Below are 18,891 nucleotides of genomic sequence, written 5' to 3'. Positions count from 1 at the left end.
GATTTAAGCATAAAAGTGTTTTGGTGTTTGTGTCCCTGAGTGTGGCGCTCTCTCTGTGTGTGAATGGTTGGCACAAGTAAGAGGTGTTTAGCACTCAATCCGGGTGGATATGAAGCTTGGTGCAAACGTGCACCAAAACATCACATCATCAGCATATGGTCTAAATTTGTCTGGAAATTCAGGTCTTTTCCTCATTCTCGATTTCTGAGTTTTGTACTTCACCTTTTTTCACTGGCTGGTGATCGATAGCTTACCGATCATCATAGGCCGATATCAGCGTGAACTGTGAACGCCGATCAGTAACATTCATCAGCTAGCTGTCATATATCAAGTCTGCATTCTGCGGCACGAGGCTATTGCCAGGAAACACATTAAAAACACCACAAAAACCATTGAAAGCACAGACACTTGACGGTGCACGGAGAGTTTTCAAGGCTCATGAAAGTGAGACCGGTGGAAGCATCCAGAGTGGGAACTTAAATAAACGCAGCCGTGAAAGACGAGTGCGTCTTTCTCTCTGAGCTCCGTTACAAGCGGCCAGTTTGTAAATATTTCACGGACATGGCAAGATCTGCTAGAGCTTCACCTAACTGCGTATCCTCACATCATATTAAATGTTTTTCAGCCTTTTGAGAATAGTTGCTGCATTCTGCAAGTTTTTCTATTTCTTCCTCTTTGAAGAGGAAAAAAACTTGGAAATAAAATGATTTAACTGTTCTTTTTTTCATATCATGTACACAGAAGTACAGAACTCACCATAGCAGCATTTTGACTGCAAATCGATAGTCAATCCATGTGATCGGTATCGGTCATCCACAGCAAAAATCCTGATCGGAGCATTGCTAGTATTGACCTTTATCACTACCTATTTTGGAAAACTAAAAAAATATATAGTATTGTACTATATATGTGTGAGGTTAATTCAGAACTTCCATTTTAGGGGTATCTTTCTGATCAAAACACAGTCAGTCTTATCTTTCAAATACACAGGCTTACATGCTTCCCTTCTCTGGTAAGGAATCATGACAATAATCTCCTGATTCACAGGACAATATATGACATTGTTTCAACCTCCTGGCTAATGCGGCATGATCAGAAATCAAAACATTAATGTCCCGAAAACCCCAACCAAAATACATTGTGGCATTCAAGGTGTTACCTGAAAACTATGAATTGAAGTTCAAGAGAGTTGTGTAGTGTGATGTTCTGTGCAGAGAGTGGAAGAGCGCAGCCAGAGTAAAATGACTTGAGGTGTGGTGATGATGAAGAGGTGTGCGGTGAGAGTCCAATAAGGCCACAAACATCTGCAAACATTCCACTCTCGATCAAGTGAAAGGACAAAAGGAGTGGCATTATTTGATAGAGAAAGCGATCAAAATGTCTGCACCACAGACTGAAGGATGAAGAGGAGGACGAGAGGAGTCTGAGGAGATCCTGTAACCCACTGTACAATCTCAGGAGTAAGTGAGTGATATCAATGCAAATAGTTAAGCATTCTGCTCATCTTTGCATGAAGCAGTTTAACAGACCAGGACACCCATTATTGTCTGAGAACTTTGGTACCAAAGACAGATAGGATCCAAGTGGAGGTTAATGTTTGTGAGTGGTCGGATGTGGTTGGCAGTGGGAGCTGCTGGAGAGCACAGGGGTCAGCACAGCAGTGAAAAGAGATGAGCATCTGTGCACTCAGCTCTCTTGTTTCGAGGATATCTCATATAAAGACCAGTTGACATTGCATCTGTGTGGCACTGACAACAGGCTGTGAAACAGACTTGTTCCCGAATGCTGCCAAGATGTCCGAAATGAACATGTGTAACACGTTCTTTTACCAATGGCATGTAGCTGATGTGACAAAAGATGGTGTGAAGCACACAGAGTTTTCAGTGAAGCCCAACTCAGGTGATGATTTTGCACAAATGGAAACAAGAATGACTGAAATATTCAGGGTGCTCTGCTTGGCAGAGGTCTGTGCTCCAAAGTGTGCAGTGAGCTTGGAGAAGAGCTGACATTTCATCAGACTACTCGTGGTTCAGACCCAGCTCCTGGATGGGACATCGACAATTGGATTGATAATTTCCAATCCCATCCCCACTAAAAAAATTGTCAATGCGTTCATCTTATTTGGAGCGACAACTCGGATACAGCGCTGTTTACAAATCTTTCACCTTCACACGTCTTCTGTGAACAAAGACTTGAACATGGATAAACACCGACACAACGATTCATCACACAGTGCTGCACATGAGTCACAATGATTCATACATTGGACAGGAACTGCTTCTCCTAAAAGCAAATTAGGCAAACTTATTTATTATTAACCGATACACGTGTTTAATGGTGTTTTAGATTCGTAGCACCTGGAACTACGGGCTTGAGAGACAAGCTTCACTTAATGAGTATCTATACTTGTTCCTCTTTTTTGCACCCAACCCCTATGACTCCCTCTGCGGGTGGTGGGTCCGCTGGAGGGACAGCCCATGTAGTCCTTTCGGGCTAGGCCCAACCACCAGGCGTTCGCATTCAAGCCCCAACCCCAGGCCTGGCGCCATGCCGGGGGCGACGTCACAGTCATTGTTGTTAGTCTTTTCATAAGGGCTTCTGAACTGCTCTTAGTCTGACCCGTCACCTAGGACCTGTTTGCCATGGGACACCCTACCAGGGGCACAACGCCCCCGACAACATAGCTCCTAAGATCATTCAAGGTACACAAACTCCCCCACCACGATAAGGTTGCAGGGGGCTTGGGCTTCCTTCCTCCGAATGCTGCCTCCGCGACCCGACCCTGGATAAGCAGCAGAAGAAGGTGAAGGTGAAGGTACTTGTTCCACAGTCAGTATAAACCGACTTGACACAGAAAGAAAACATCACCATGGGAAATAGCAAAGTCACTCCAGATCCTATTTAGATAACATTCTCCTTATGTTTCATCCACGTTTCCAATCTATTTTCCTTCTCTCCTCATTATTCACCCTGTCATTCTGAAAGGCCTTCAACTATTCTCTTACAAAAGCCAAGGTCAGAGCTTCAAGCGGAGGACTCGTCACTCACTGCCGCGCTCTTTGCTGTCGGAGACGGATGATTTCACTGAAACAGTGGAAGACGCACGCAGACACAGCGTCCTGCACCGGGGAGGCGATGGTTCCCTCTGAAGTCTTTGTCTTTAGCCTCAGCGCCCAGCAAAAGAGAGGCTAAGTGGCGAGGCTGTGGTGCCGGGTGCAGCGAGGGATCATTTCTCATGTTGTCAGTTCTCCCGCTGAGCATCACATATGCTCTGAGCTCTCAGCATCTAGGAGCCATCACTACAGCGGGCCAGCCAATCAAACCCACGCTGTCACTTCAGGAAAATGACTCGAACTGTCATCGACGCAAGTGCCATTTCCCATGAGAACTCCTCAGAATGTATTCAGCACGTGAACATGACGCGCACATGCAGTTATATGTTCGGTGGCGGTGGGGGTGTGGGCAACATTTCAGCGCCTGGACTGACCTCTGACCAGCCTGAAAAACACCCGAGGCCCATGTTGACAGAACTAATCATTGCAAGCCCTGAGCGACATTCACCAACGCCCTTGAGTCGCAAACCCACTGACAATGCAAAGACCTTCAAAACTTCTGGTACAATTGCCGCAACATGCCCAGATCAAGTTGCGAAAAAGCTCCAGCAGAACCTTGTGCATGCCCTCGGTTCAAGCTTCCTGCTCATGGGTTACAACAAAACAAAACTGGAAAAGCGCTCAGAGCTCAGACCTCAGCCAAAAATCGGATTTATTTTCAACCCATTGTTGTTGTGTAATTGCATGGTTCTTACCAGGATGTTTTATTTTCTGTCTTTCAATAAAGGGGTAAAATACTGATCTTTGTTAAGTGGACTGTTGCATCCAACGTTGACGCAGGTTGTTCATTTCATGACGTTCTTCTGCATCACTCCGCGACACAAAAGTCCACTTGACAATCGTAAATGTGTCTTGAGAGCAAGAATGAATTCTTCCCTCCACTTCCTGAGGACGACCAAACCAACATGTTAGGGAGGTAGCGACACAGTAGCACTGTAGCAGGCCTCTGCTCTGGTGCTAGTGGGACTTCACATTTCAATACCTTCTTTTAACAGCAAAACATGGACTACCACAAAACCATGTTAGCACAGTGTGAAAAAAAGCATTCCAAGATGGCTGCGTCACTCTGTGGCCACTTGACAATCGTAAATGTGTTACGTGAGTGTGTGGGTCTCTCCAGAAAAAGACGAATCCGCAGACTGAGTCGCGCAACATTAGCATGGCTAACTGAAGCGTCAAGCTAGGGAGGACAGAGCCTGCGCTGTCATTACGACTCACACTCGACTACATATCGACAAAAACACCAACAGCTCCGGCAAGAAACACCCAAACACCGACAGCCGCAAAACCTGCTTCTGCAGCATTAGCGATAAACACAAAAGTGTGACCGCGCCAAAACAAGAAGGCTCCATAAAAAAAGGGAAACAGTCGTGTGTGAACGGATTCCTCTGCTTGACTCGCATCATCCACTGCACTCCTCTCTGCAGGGATGGATAAAACACAATGAAGAGCGGTGACTGAAGCAACAATAAAACAGGACTGGAGACAACAAATCCCACGTCTCCTGTAACGGCGAGCCACAGCTGACTGAACCGTTAAAGTGAGAAAGTGTCGTACGCAGGCTGATGGATGACTAAGAGTAGAACAAAACTTTACAGCAAGATGACAAATGACACTGTTGATGTATATATATATATATATATATATATATATATATGCTTGAATTACAATGTAACACCACCTGCACGTGCACGGCGACCATCAGGAGACTGTAATATAGCTCACAATTGCGTTCCTATAAACCACTGGAGACTTGGTATTTATTAGCACCACAATAGAACAAGATTGACATCTTAAAAAAAAGGAACACCTCCATCGCTCCGACCAAGAGTTGGCGTAAGAGCCACTCACAATTGAGTAGAAACAATGGACACTTTTTTATTCTTCACGCTTAGGCTGTAGCTGATACAGTCTATTTGCATAGCAGAAAATTCCAAATCTAAGATATATGTAGCTGGTAAAATAAAATATGATCTTTATGATCGGGGTGTTTGGTGAAACTGCTACAGAGATGACAGCGAGTAATGGGAGTGGTGGTAATGAAAAATAGAGGATGCCAAATCGACACCAGATTTGTCATTTGAGTAAAGGTGTTGGTTGAGCTAATGGAGCAGTTTGTTGTCTCCTCCGAGTGTGTGTGGGAGACAGAGAAGGGGGGGTATCAGGAGACGGAGCTGGAGAGCTGCCACGTTCATCCCTTTGGCCGGAGAGCGATGAAAGAAGAGACGGAAGGCTCAGGAGATCCATCCATCACCTCGCCCTGCTCCGCGTTTTGTTGTGCACACACACAGAAAGACGCACTTGACTGTTTCCTTCTCACGCCGCGGACAGCTGCCTTAACTGAAAAGCTAAATACACACTTGAGGAAGAGGCTCGGTGGGTTGAGGGCGGCACAGATGTGGTGTCGGTGGGAAGCGGAGAAGGTCTTTAAGACGAACGACGCCTGCCTTTTCATTAACCTCCTGGTTTCCTCCCTCTCCACCTGCACGTACACTTGAGATGTCACTCAGACTCCTCTGTGAGCACTTGAAAGCCTCCACAGATAGACTCAAACCTGCCCTTTTAAATCCTAACAACTCAGTAGCATTTTAACACCAAGTAATTTCTGGGGCGTGGTCAGCCCCCAGTGGGTCGTCCTGCACATCACTAGTCCTGATCAGGCTCGGGACCCTGTTTAGTGCAGATTAACCCCATGGGTTCCCACAGTCCACCCCCACCATAGATGTGGTGGATGCCAAAAAGGCCCCCCTCCTGCAGAATGAGCGGCAGGCCTGTAATCAGCCCTCCCACAAAGGCAACCTGTCCCCTGCCTGGGGGGACAGCAGGAGGGTGTATGGACGAGTGAACTCAGACTAGCCCACCCCTCCACCATCCTTCACTCAGCCATGGAATCGTTCAGCAAAACCTTCCACCTCAGTTTCAAGAAAAATGTGCACCGTCTTACAAGGATATAAAAGAATAATATGATTTGAATTTGAACAAACACCAGGCATGAGGGCCATGTTCAGCCAGTCAGGTCATTTTACGTGGACGTTTAAGAACATTCAATTCAGTTCAATTCATTTAAATCATGTCAGAAAGTAAATCATCTCTAAAGCTGTTGCGATACTACAGATACGACACCAATACTACAGTGTTCAAACATACATTCCACGCGAGCAGTGATCTTAAATGTCCCGAAAACAGATGGAAGGGATGGAAGGCTGTTTGGGCAGAATATACATGGAATAACAATAACAATAAAAACAAGAGTTGGTTTTCAGATACATTGTGGAGAGCAAAAAATACATATAGTAGCGTAAGCAAGGTTGTTGCTAACTGTTAAGTTCAGCACTTTTGCATTTTCAAACACAACTAAGCAGAAATATGTTGCACTGCAGAACATAAATCGACAATACAAACTCACTGGTGCACTTTGGTCTTGTTATTGTAAGATGAATGACTATTAATTTAAACACCACCAATTTCTCTGTTACCCAAAAACCTGACTCTAAATCAAGGGTGTCCCACTCACTCACGCAAAGGGCCAAAGGATTTCAAGAGGATATACAAGTCTAAGCAGACTGCTGTGTCACTTTGTTGTTAAAAACAATGTGTCATTTTACCATAAACCGTCTCCATGTTCAGCTTCACGGTGTTTAGTTGTGCAGCTTCACCTTCTCCTTGAAACACAAGGACACATCTGCTTCGACACAAGTCCCATCTGCATCACATTTTGAGAAGTTTTCAGATAGATCTTGGTCCTCTTGGGTCAGCATGTGCTTTGAACGGGATCTGGACTTCAGTGCGGTTCACATTACTATTGAATTTTGAAGTATTTAAAGCTCTTGCAGAGCACATACAGTACAAAGTGACTACCTTGAGTTTGGCACAGGTTTCTCAGCAACATGATCACAGACAGGCAGGTGAGATATATCAACTTGGTCTTTACTTTTGCCATAAAGGAATAATTTAAGTTTCTTTTACACTAAAGAAACCCTCCAGCTGTTTGAACAGAGATTATTATTTGTATATTCTTTAAAGAAAAAAGCAAATCAAAAGACTGATGCAAACATTGCGCTTCAACTCCAAATGTGCCGAAACTTCAAGGGGAATTTTTTTTTAATCTAAGCACTCGTGTTTGTGTGAGAGATGCGGTGAGAAGATGACAACAGTGTAGGGGTTAAGATGTTGAGTATATACAGTACACACTTTCATGCAGGCACTGAAGAGGCTGCAGAGTCGTTCTTTGTGTAGCAAGACTAGTACAATAGTTTAACCAACATGTGAGATGCGGACGAGAAGAATGTGAAGGCTACACAGTGAAGCACTGGGAGGTGAGAAGCTGAGTTAACATGGCGGCTTGTGAGTGAACCATTGTTTTTCTGAAGAGTATCTTGCCTCGCCTCATTACAAAAACACCTAAGGGAAATCCACTGCACGGACACCCACATGACACCACCTGGCTGCCCTCAGCATGGACTTACACAACTGCCTTCATGCTTGGTATAAGGAGTTATTCATGCAGTATTTTAGGACATTATTATAAGCTTCTTAAACACAAATTGAGCTACTGAAATTGTAGTCGTTCACACGCTCAAGAGCCTTTGCTTTAGTCACTAAAGGTTCCTTCCTTGAAACTCCCCTCAAAGTCATGGAAACTGTAATAATATGTAATTGTAGCAGAGAAGCTTCCCAAGGTCATGTTTGTTTGCGCTGACATAATCTGAAGGTACAGTTGGAGAGCGGAAGGTGACAAAAATATCACAACTTTCTTAAAAAAAAAATATATATATAACATTTTCAAAACAATGAAAAGCACATACAGAGCGCAGACTTCTGCCACGCGACTCATTTGATACCATGTGATATTATTGTCCCACACTAAAAGCTCATTCGCAATCTGCTGCATTCAAATGGTGTCGGAAAATCCAGATTCCAAGGTTGGTAAGCCGCCAGCAATCCTGTTTATGTTAACCACAGACACCGCATGGTGTCTTTCACAGTCACATTTACGGTTTTGCTGCCACTCTCTCCTAAAAGACAGCGATCAGTTCTTCTAAAAAAATGACTGGATCCGGATGTTAATCCAAAAAAACAGCAAAATATAAATACCTGTTCCTCATCCCAATACCATAAAAAAGATATTCAGTTACAATATAATAACATACTATACTATTGTGTTATTTTCAATATGTTATTTTGTTATATTTACATTTAAAATAAAATAAAAATGAACCTCATTGGTCACAAAAAACAGAAAATCACCACTTGACTTCACCGCACTACATAGGGGTCGTGTCTGCATGGAATAGTTTTGTTGAACTAAAGCCAACACAAATGAATGAGGAATATATTACACGGTTATTACAGACACATCCTTTAAAAGGGGTGGGTAGGATGATCGAAATAAAGAGCCTTAAAGCGACCATCACAGGAAGTACATATCTTGTGGCACACAGATGTGGCATCCATTTGCAGGAGTCAGCGGCCTGTGTGTACCGAAGCCATTTTAAGAGCAGCGACACCCCCGTGTAGCTGGAACAAGGCTGTGTTTGAGCAACGTATGCGCACGCACCCATCAAATCCCAATCTGGGAACAAGACCATGGGCAAAATCTATTCCAATTGTCGTGACTACCTAATCTGTTTCACTTCCGCGCCTTCCGCTACCATTTTGTATTTCCTCAGCCGTGAAATGGAAGGCAGAGCTCAACGCTCGGTCCGCGCATACGAGCGCTGATATGTGAGTATTATCAGGGCACGGGAAGTAAGATTTGATCCATGGACCACTGATTCAGGTGATAGTCCAGTACAAAAGCTCAGCACCATTAGTTTTCCTCATCTGACTCAACGCGACTTTATCGTCTAGCATCACTACGATGCAGCGCATTCAAGAATTAGGATAGTAGCCTGCAATATTCTGGCAAAATCCCTGCAAACAGGACCATGCATATGAACCAACGAAAATTCTGCAGAAAGAGAAACACAATTTCAGAGCTATTTAAGAGATGAGGACACACCAAGTTTCAAAAATCATGTTGGTTTTCTTGATATTATACATGATTCTAAATGAACACTTTACATTTATATATATATGTGTGTGTGTGTGGTGGATCAGCATATAATACGCATATAATTTCTTACAATGTTCGCTTCACCAGGCTCACATCTAAACAATACAAAGGTCACATGCGTCACTACATTACACGATAACACACCAGATTTGTATAAAACATTTTGTATATTTTACAGTTGAGAAGATGAATAACTATAACTAACACAAAATATGTATTATCATAAGATAATTATGAACAAATCCCCTTCATAGACACAACCTATGGTCATGTAGTAGACAATACAGACTTACTGTGGAGTATTTTAAATAATAAAAGTATATTTGTGTGAAAGCATTTACTTCCATGATGGATGGATGTATTTTTTATCGTCGATTTTAAATTAACTTGTGATGAAATCTATAACTGGCAGCGTTGGTTTCCATTGAAGCAAATACATTCATAAACGATTGAGACCAAATAAAACATTTGTATCATATATCTCAAACGTGACACCTCTGTTAGTAAACTTGGATGTCCCGATCAGGATCGTTCATTTCAATTTTATCTTTAATTTGGTCGGAGTCTAAATGTGTCTATCCACACATCATCAACACGCACCTGTCTTAACCTCACAGAAATGCAATGTTTTCTCCAAATGTTCAGAAAAAGAAGTGTCACACGGAGACGGATGTGCTGCAGCGGAAGATGCGCTGCGCTGCGCTCCGGCCAGGACGCGCCACTTCACCTGGCATCGGGGCTCTATTTCGGGTGTTTGGCTCTACTTGAATGAAGAACGTGTGCGCGCCTCAAAACACCGCTTTCCCCAGACAGACCACAAGAACTTCTTTAATTCACCAACTGAGTCGACACAAGTTAAATAACTGACCTGAATAGTCACCAACAGTACACGTGTTCCAACCATCCAACAGGAGAATCCCGTCAATTTCTTGAAGTAATGGTTGCGAATATACGCAGACGGAACCACTCACCGATCAGCATCGTGTGTCCTGCTCCGAACCCGCGTCTGTCCAGCGTGTCGCCGTGCGTAAAACCCGGCTGATGTTTACGCACTTTTATCCCCGGAGACAGGCGTCTAGAGTAGCGGCGCGGCTGAACGGCAGAACCAAGACTCTCAGGCGACTGTTTCCTCGCTTAGATGTGCAACAATAACGAGCTCTTTCTGTGTATCCGCTCCGAGATCAATCCACGCAGGAGAAATTTCCCAGCGATGCGCGGAATCCACCGTTAGAATCCTGCCGCTGCTCCGCTCAGCCTGAAGGAGGCGAGGAATAGAGCTGGCGAGAAGCTGCGACTGTTCCTCCTTCTCTCTCTCTCACGCCTCCCGCTCCCTCTCGCTTTGCTCCTTCCTCCACTCTTTAACATCGACCACTATGCCAATAATGCGGTCAATTTCAGCCTTTAAATGTGACGGAGCTCCAATAACGCGGCGTCATAAGATAAAAGAATGAAGAAGGTCGCCTCCTGAAACCAGACAGCGACACGAGCTGAGGCATGTGTCACATTTGGAAGTGTGTTCACATGTGGCAGATGTGACAGTTTGTCTCTTCTTGTCGACACACTGTTCGTCGACTGCTTACACATTTGTGTGGCTTTGTAGTGAGACATTATAGTTGAGAGTACAGCTGCCTCCTGTATTCATGATCCATCTCCAAACATTCTTCAACAAAACGTTTGGCTCCTTCTGAGAAAAAAAAGCATCAGGTTATTCATTATTTTGCTTTTTCATCTTCAGGAATGTCCCTTCACCTGGATATCAAATATCAAACGGCAATGATCGTCCTTATAAAACTGTCATTGCACCCTATAATCTAACAGACTTTTTACTAGCGGAACCTTGCAATGTTGCCGGGGCATCCCAGTCCTTCACAACACACTCAAAAATTCAGTAGGAAAATGGCTTTTCCAGAGCCAACTGACAGTAGTTCTCTATCAATAACATTGTCTCCCTTTTATTTGGGGTTGACACAAGCCAGATGATATCTCAGCAACGACTCCAACAGTCCCTGCATATGTGCAGCCCATTTCTTCTCCTGGTGTGTCTGAAAGCTCATACTGGTGGTTGAGGAGTCCGGGTGCTTAGTGAAGCTTCCTGGAGCGACGCCAAAGCACATCTCCCAGGGTGCTATCAGGAACTTAATTATAGCATTAAATTGCTCCCCCTCTGCTTCTCTCCTGCACGCAGTTCACTTTCCTCTCTCATCCCCAATATACCGCCACGCTCCCCCCCGACTCCTCTGTCCCCCCTCGCCACCCGGTTCCAACTGTAACTTGCTCTGTTGTATCACTCTGCCGTTATCTCTTGTTGCTTATTTGGCTCTCCTCCTCTCGCACTTGCTGGTCTTGCACAAACGCCTGCAGGCAGCGTCAGCAGGGATCTCTTGAAAATGAGCCCCACTGGTTGCCAGAATCTGTTGCAAAACTTGAAATAATAGCGATTCATCTGCTTTCTCAGACTTCTTTTTAAACTTTTTTTTTCTTTTTTTAATCTCAGGTCTTGACACCCTAAAGTCTTTGGTTCATGCCAACTCACTCTCACACAGCGATCTACCACTATGGTAGTATTTTGAATGGCATTTGACTTACATCCAATCCGACTTATGACCGGTTGGTTGGAACCGACGCCGGTCCTAAGTTGGATGTTACTTGTATTCACTTCTTTTGGGGTGGCTCCAATAAATAGAATAAAATGTAGGTGTCCATTCACCGATTGTCAAGCAGCGTCCACACTGCAGAAACAAATCCCCAAGTCCGTGGGAGTGATCAGACAGAGGAACAACCCCTTCATAGCAGACGGAATCGCCTACTTTAACCCATTTTTTTCTGTGCAGTGTGAAACATGCTTCAGACGTCTCTATAGCCACCTGTTTTTTCCGACTCTGTGGAAAGTCCCTAACCTGAGCAACGTTTCCTGGGAAATGATCGCGCAACCAAGCCAGTTGATGAAACAGTTTGCAGAGTTTTCACATCAGAACAGTGTTGCAAAGGGCAATCTGAATGAGAAGTCAGTGGCTAGCGCCCCCTGCCTGAGGATGGTGTGATGACGCAGAGACTGACACTTCAATGTTGTGTCACTGAGCGTTGGATAGGTGAAAATCAGTCCCTCGGTAACAAGTAAACAAAACCCACCTGTACGACGGGAGGTACATGAAAAAGTCGCGTTTTTGCTCGCAAATTCAGAAGCTAAACAAAAACAAACGCGTCCCAAGTCCGATGGGCTTTGAGGAGCTGCAGAGGAAGGTGTTGGGTCGTGTTAGTCGTGTCAGGTCCTGGGAGAGCGTGACACACGACTGACCCCGTCACCAGCCATGGTGATTCATTCCTTTGTGAGGTGACAAACCTGTAGATGTTTTTTTTTTTTTTTTGGTATTTCTAATAAATATAAAACATGAATAACCAAACAAGTGCATCATAATATTGAGTCAACAATCGAAACACTTACAGCAAAGTTGCTTTGAGGATTCATTCATTCATTTAGTTTATTCAAATGGATTATTATTCCAGATTTTTTGTCATTTTTTTTAGCACTGGAACATAAGTCAGTTGGAATAAAACTAAACTAAAATCATTCCTTAAATGTTTCGACTGAATTGTGACTGAAATACATTGAGATTTAATCGTCTAAAACTCAATTGTTGTGGATTTTAGACGACCAACACGTGACAAACAAAAATTTTACAAAAATGACTAAGAGTGACAATGACAAAAAAAATGACTTTGGCACAAGACTGTGACTAAGAATAAATGGAAAAATAGGCGACAAAAAGTGAACACTGGTTTCAGTCTCTCATAGCTCCCTCCCCTCCTTTTCAGTCTCAAGAAACTATCGACCTGAGCCTTAGTTTATCTTCGCCTTTTCTCCTAAAACTCTTGGTTTCGTCATGATATTTTCACTGAGCACTCCTGACAATCTGGCCTGCTACAGAGGGGGAAGTCTGGTCTGGCCTCAGCAAGCAGATGGAGGTTGCTGCTGACGGAGAGCACCATTGAAAATGGCATGTTACCTCCTATTGGAAAGTAACAGCTACCTATCGCCTCCCATCCAGCTTTCTGTTCCCAGAAATTCTCCAACAGGGGGGCTGCTGAACGGGGGGACACGAGGGCAGCTGGGCCGTCCTGCACCTCGTGCCAACCTTCAGACGACTGGGTGCCATGCCAGGACCGAGGCTAATTAGAGTCACAGAAATGGCTCCAAGCTTTACATCAGCGAGCCAAGATCAGTTGTTCCAGCCTAGTTGCTCTATATGTTGAAAGAATGAGATAACCGTGCCTCGGACATCAGGGCCAGTCGGGCGGCTGCATCTCACACGCTGAACAGGAGCCGCACGGAATCAGTTTATCGTGAGAGGTAGATCCAGGAGCTGGGGAGCCAGTTTCAACAAATTCAAACAGTTCGGACTCCAAGAAAATGAATGAATTTTTCATTTTTACTTTCAGTTTTCACATCAATTCCATTTTATAATTCAACACCTAAGGCTTTTGCCTTATTAATAATCCAACCAGCAGCCTTCAACAGTCCACTTTTTGTCCAGTCCAACTCTTATATAACTACCTACCTGCCAGCTCCAGCACTACGCCTGATCCACCAGAACTATGCTATGGTGCGTCCTTCAAAATAAAGGAGCAGAAGTGTAAAATAGAATGCAAGAAAATGCTCCTGAAAACAAAAAGTATATCTCATATATGTTTAAAGTCCACTATCATGTGCTTAGGCAGTTACTGCACTACATACTTACTACAGTTCCTGCTTCAAAGTCACACGAGAAGGTGCAGAGGTGCTAGAGCAGTAGATAAAGAAACTTTGAACTATCTCAAAGGATCTATAATATTAGCATTAAAAATAGCATTCAATTATTTTTCTTTGTTTTTTTCCACTTGTGTGGTATTTTCACATTGTTTTTTTTTTTTTATATAGCAAGTGATAGACGTTGACTTAATGTTGGGCGGAGAATGTATCACTCTCGATTTTTTTTCTCTTTGTTTACATCTCAAAATTAAAACACATAGTAATCGATTACGTTCCTGTGTGTGTACCTCAGGAAAACTACATGAACAACATGAACAACATGTTTTTGGGGGGGAAACATGAGTAAAAAAGGCATATTCACTGTTTTGAAGCGGCGACAGTGGAGTGTGTGACACATCCGATTTCCTCAGGAGTCGAGCAGCGATGGGTCGCACATTTAATTTCATTCAACAATAGCAAATTTAGATTCGTACAAACACTGCAAGGACGACTGCTATGTTTCCATGAACAGGCCTGAGTTTCCTCACTCTGGAATAAAAAACAGACGCTCGGAATGACTTCATTTGTTGTTAAAAGACTGACTGTGCGATGTGGAACTAACTGCACGTAAACAGTCTCAAATTTGATTTGAACCACCAGTTTTGATTCTGACATCCAGAAAACCTGGACTCTGTCCATACACCCCAAACCCACTTACTCCACTCAGACCATCAAAAACAACTGGCACAGATTGAAAAGACATCTAGTAGCGGCGTAAGATTCTCAGCGCACTGTTAGTCTTTCCGTCCTGTCAATATTGATTTAATGGAGAAAAAAAAACAATATTCCGAGAACCCAAATTTATGTAATTTGGGTTCTCTTGTATATTTTAGAAACTCGGGATCCAAGCGGGATCCCACAACGATCTCTTTTACCCGAACAACCGACGTTTATCAGGGGAAGTTTGCGCAGTACAGTACCGCCTGGCATGAGGTACAAGACCATGATCGGAGACAGAAAATTCCATGCTTCCCTATTAGGGCAGCACACATTTTCTAGGTTTGTCTGCAACTCCAGGCAATGCTTTGAGTGAGTGTGTCCTTCCTGTGTGCCGACCTCTTCAGGGTGCTTCCTGTCTCTCACCCCAAACAGCTGGGATAGGCTCCATATGAGTACAGACAATGGTGCATGTCAACTGTACTTCACACACTCCGCAACCCATCCTCACTCCCATGGTATAATATATTGACTTTGGGAAAGTGGACTTTTGCTTCCTATACTGACGCCAAAGGCAGCCTTCAGCGTTGTATGTTGATGCGTTAGGCTTTTACTTGAAGCACATGTTACGCCTCCCGCGGCACATCACGTAACAGAAAGACGCAAGTTGGGGTTAGGTAAGCCATGGGGTGGCGCTCCTTTGGTTCTGCATGTAACAACATTTCAAATGCTATTTAAGGCGTTGCAATGGTGTAAAAACGCGTTTCCTCCAATGTAGCGTTACGGGGGCGCTGTGAATTACACATGGCGGAGTTCAGGTGGTGTTTGGGATGGAGGTGACTGAGTGACTGAAACACTGCCGTTGCACACGACATCAGGATATAAGCCTAATTCGTCAACATGCAACACAGAAGGCTGCCTTCAGCGTCAGTATAGGACGCAAAAGTCCTCGGTCAATATGGGAGTGAGGATGTGTTGGTTTCCAACCTGCCTCTCTACATCCAACACTACCTAGTTCTTGCTGCATGCAAACATCAAATGGCAATGAGGCATTTCCCAATAGGGAAATTGGCTGCTCCCCGACAACAGAAACTCTACGAAATCTTTCTGAAAGTTCGCACCACGCAGCTACTCGTATCTGAATTAATTGTGTTCAACAGCTGCTGCACATGGGTCTGGTCGAGAGCCTTGATGGTTGAATCACTTTGATGAAGCATCAAAGTTAAAGTTTCATTTCAATTTAAATCCAGTGTGACGCAGACTGATAAGAGCGAGAAGAAAGCAAAGTTTCTTTATGTTCCCCACTCTACATCTGGCACCACTTAGCGACTGAATCGGTAATTTATTCTAATGTATTTTGGCACACTTGTGTTCCATAGTTTGAAAAGTTGAGTCAGGTGGTCAGATAGAATTATCTTCAGCAGGACAGATCTCGACGTGAGAGGGGCCTTTAACAATGATGGACTCTGTTAGTCTTACTGGTATTTACTGGGTTGCTGGGAGTCGCTATGGCAATGGTGGCCAGCCAGGGAGAGAAAAGGTCAAGCTGTCACACACCAGGTCTAGTAAATTTGTACCGTGATGTTCTTCAACCACATTTTTCCCAGACTCATAGACATTCTGAAGTAAAACATAACGTGTCAAGTAAGTTCTGTCGCGCTTTAGGCTCATTTAAAATTTCAGGTCGACTGATCAAAGAGCTCAAGAAAGCTGGAATCAGAGGTCACCCATCGCCATGTTACTTTCCATCTTCAGACACACGGGCTTGACATCAACCAATATGGATAATCCTCTTTGTTGCTTTTATTCAGAGCAAACTCCTTGATTCATCTTCATTTGTTTGGAAGGATGAATAGATTGATTCAAAATACAACCTTGATGGATGTGAAACACGGCGATGACATCAAAGGGAGGAAATCGAAAACTCTTCAGCAGAAAGTCAAGTCTGCCACTGGTTAAAAGTTTTCCAAACATGAACTGCATTTGTTATCTAAAACATTTTCGTCCATCAGCAATATTGGAAAGAAAACAGCCTGTAAAAGGGCAAGGCTGAACTTTGTATAACTATCACATTCTCACTCCTAAGGCGCCAAATCCTGACTGTGTTCAGGGGGACTTTTGAGTTCCCCTTTTGCATGAGGACACACACTGTAGAGTTTTCAATGGACTCGAATGTTTCCCCTCCCATGTAAGCTTACAAAAGCGGAGTTTGGAATTGGATGTCACTTGGTATATACAGCACTTTATGTCACTCTTCACGTTGCTGCTGGGAGGGATAGTGAGTTCCTGAAACCTCAAGCAGTGTCCTCATTTCAGATGCTCACTGGGTGGCAGGTGTGGGTGTCCTGCACGAGTGACTCAGACTCCTGCTGTACAGATATGTAGAAAGACTATGGCGCTATCCAGTAAAACGGAGGTAAACTCTCTCACCTCTCACCGCTGCTCCGGAGTGTTTGAGATGTGCTTTCAAGTGGCATGTTTCCTTCAGTTCAAGACAGTAAATCTGAGCTGCTTCGTACTACGGAACAAATTTAGTCCATCAACTCCTCCTTGTTTTCTATGAAGCAGCGTTTATACGTATTGACTGAGAATGTCGTCAGCAACAAACGGCACCAAATCTTTGTTTGTGGCTCAAAAATCTCCACCACTCTTGACTTGAGAAGAAAGAAACGAGGAAGTGCAACTCACTAAACAAGGCCACCGACTGAAGCCGCTCCTTCGGTTCGATATTTATCGATGCACAGCAAATAATGGGCTTGTTTGTTGTGCTGTTCACTGAGAATCTTTCTTGAAGAAGTTACTGGACTGCATCAGAAACAATCGGCTTGCAGCGCCTTCACCTGGAAGTCTGACCGGAACACTCTGCCAACGGAATTTCTGAGTGACAGGCTAATTCATGAGCAAGCAAGAAGAAAAGCTAGTTGTCCTTCCATGCGCTGTTCCGAGTCACCGGCCTCCTCAATTAAATCTGTCTCCGCCAACCTGCCGAAGCTCGACCGGCAGCAGCCGAGGAGACTAACAGCCATCTATCTTTTACCTTGACTCCCATTCTCTTAATCCCTTTTGCCTCCGGAAACCAAAAAAGCTTCCCCTCTGTCTTTTAATCAAAACCTTCCACATGTCAAAACACTTTGACACTGACTAAATTCAACTTTTTTTTTGCCTTCACTTTCCTTTAGTGCACCCCATCCGTCACTCACCAAACAAATATTCTCTTTCACTTCATCTCTCTCTAGCTCCTTTACAGATGCCTTCGCTGAAAGGTAAACAAATAAATTGAAGAGCACTGTAGAGGAACAACCTCAGAGCAGAACGCCTTGGCCGGCTACCTGCCTGACAGTCGGAGAAGCTAACTAAGTCAAAGACGGATTGACAGGAGGAGCAGTGAAAATGGCTGAACGGCAGAAGTAATTTAAAGGTTGGCAGATAGGTCACACAGATGCTTTGGAGTGACATCCAGTTGTGCATTTTTAGATAACAAATTCTATTCAGTTTTGAAGGACGTTACTAGATTTTAATATTACTGCCCTACATAGATTGTCAGTATAAAATTTGCAGTAGCGTCACGCAGTTCTATCTTGGTCACTAACAAAACTGAGTCCATTATTTTGGACATATAGTTTTTGTTTTTTCTGAAACCGGAAGACTCGTTGCTATAATACAGTGATATGTTTTCGTGCAATGACAATAAAAAAAGTCTAAGTCTAAGTCTAAGTCTAAGTAACAGAGACAATGCCAAAACCCTTGAGCGGCAGTGTGGCTACACAATGTGTAGCACAGGTGTGTGTGTGCTCACATGGTTATGTGTTTCGCGACACAAGTTTGCCCCATTTAGCATCCCTGTCACACCCACTTTCACAGTCAGACAAACAGGGGAAAGGTGCGGTGGAAATGTGAGTAGCAGAGAGAAAGTTGTGGGGCAGGGAAGCAAAAAACGTGGTTCCCCACATAAATAAATCATTAGTTGTGTCGCGTTGGATTGCCTGGGTTCACACGCGGAGGTGAAGGACAGGAGCAGCAGCAGCAGGATGGGGAGAAGGTGAGGATGAGTCAAAGAGATGTGGAAACTGCCAGCTGTGATGAAAGACAGGTGGGAACCCTTTTGTCTGCGTAGCTTCTCGCTGAAAACAAAGAAGCAGTGCAGGAGCGTGACGTGCGCTGCGCGTGGAATTACGAGATGCCTCAGCGCAACAGATGAGCCGAGAGAAGGCGAAGCTATCGGTTCAACTTTTGAGCAGGTCTTTTGGAGAAGCAGAGGGAGAGACAGGAACGTGGGCATT

General features: G+C 44.1%; 1 protein-coding gene across 2 annotated transcripts in view; it reads right to left on the bottom strand.

The window, feature by feature from the left end:
* Positions 1-18,891, bottom strand: part of znf385c (zinc finger protein 385C) — a 148,058-nt gene that overhangs the window by 65,408 nt on the left and 63,759 nt on the right. The window contains exon 1 of one of the 2 annotated variants that reach the window (XM_053850822.1): positions 10,140-11,298. The exons of the other annotated variant lie outside the window; for it this stretch is intronic. Coding sequence (XP_053706797.1) covers positions 10,140-10,149 — 10 coding nt within the window. The 5' untranslated portion in view covers positions 10,150-11,298. Of the gene's footprint in view, positions 1-10,139; positions 11,299-18,891 lie in introns of those variants that run through there. 2 annotated transcript variants of the gene reach the window in all.

The sequence above is a fragment of the Synchiropus splendidus genome, chromosome 19 (genome assembly GCF_027744825.2).
Source record: "Synchiropus splendidus isolate RoL2022-P1 chromosome 19, RoL_Sspl_1.0, whole genome shotgun sequence".
Lineage (NCBI taxonomy): Eukaryota > Metazoa > Chordata > Actinopteri > Syngnathiformes > Callionymidae > Synchiropus > Synchiropus splendidus.
Note: the sequence above shows the minus strand (reverse complement) of the source record. Positions and strands in the feature narration are given on the sequence as shown.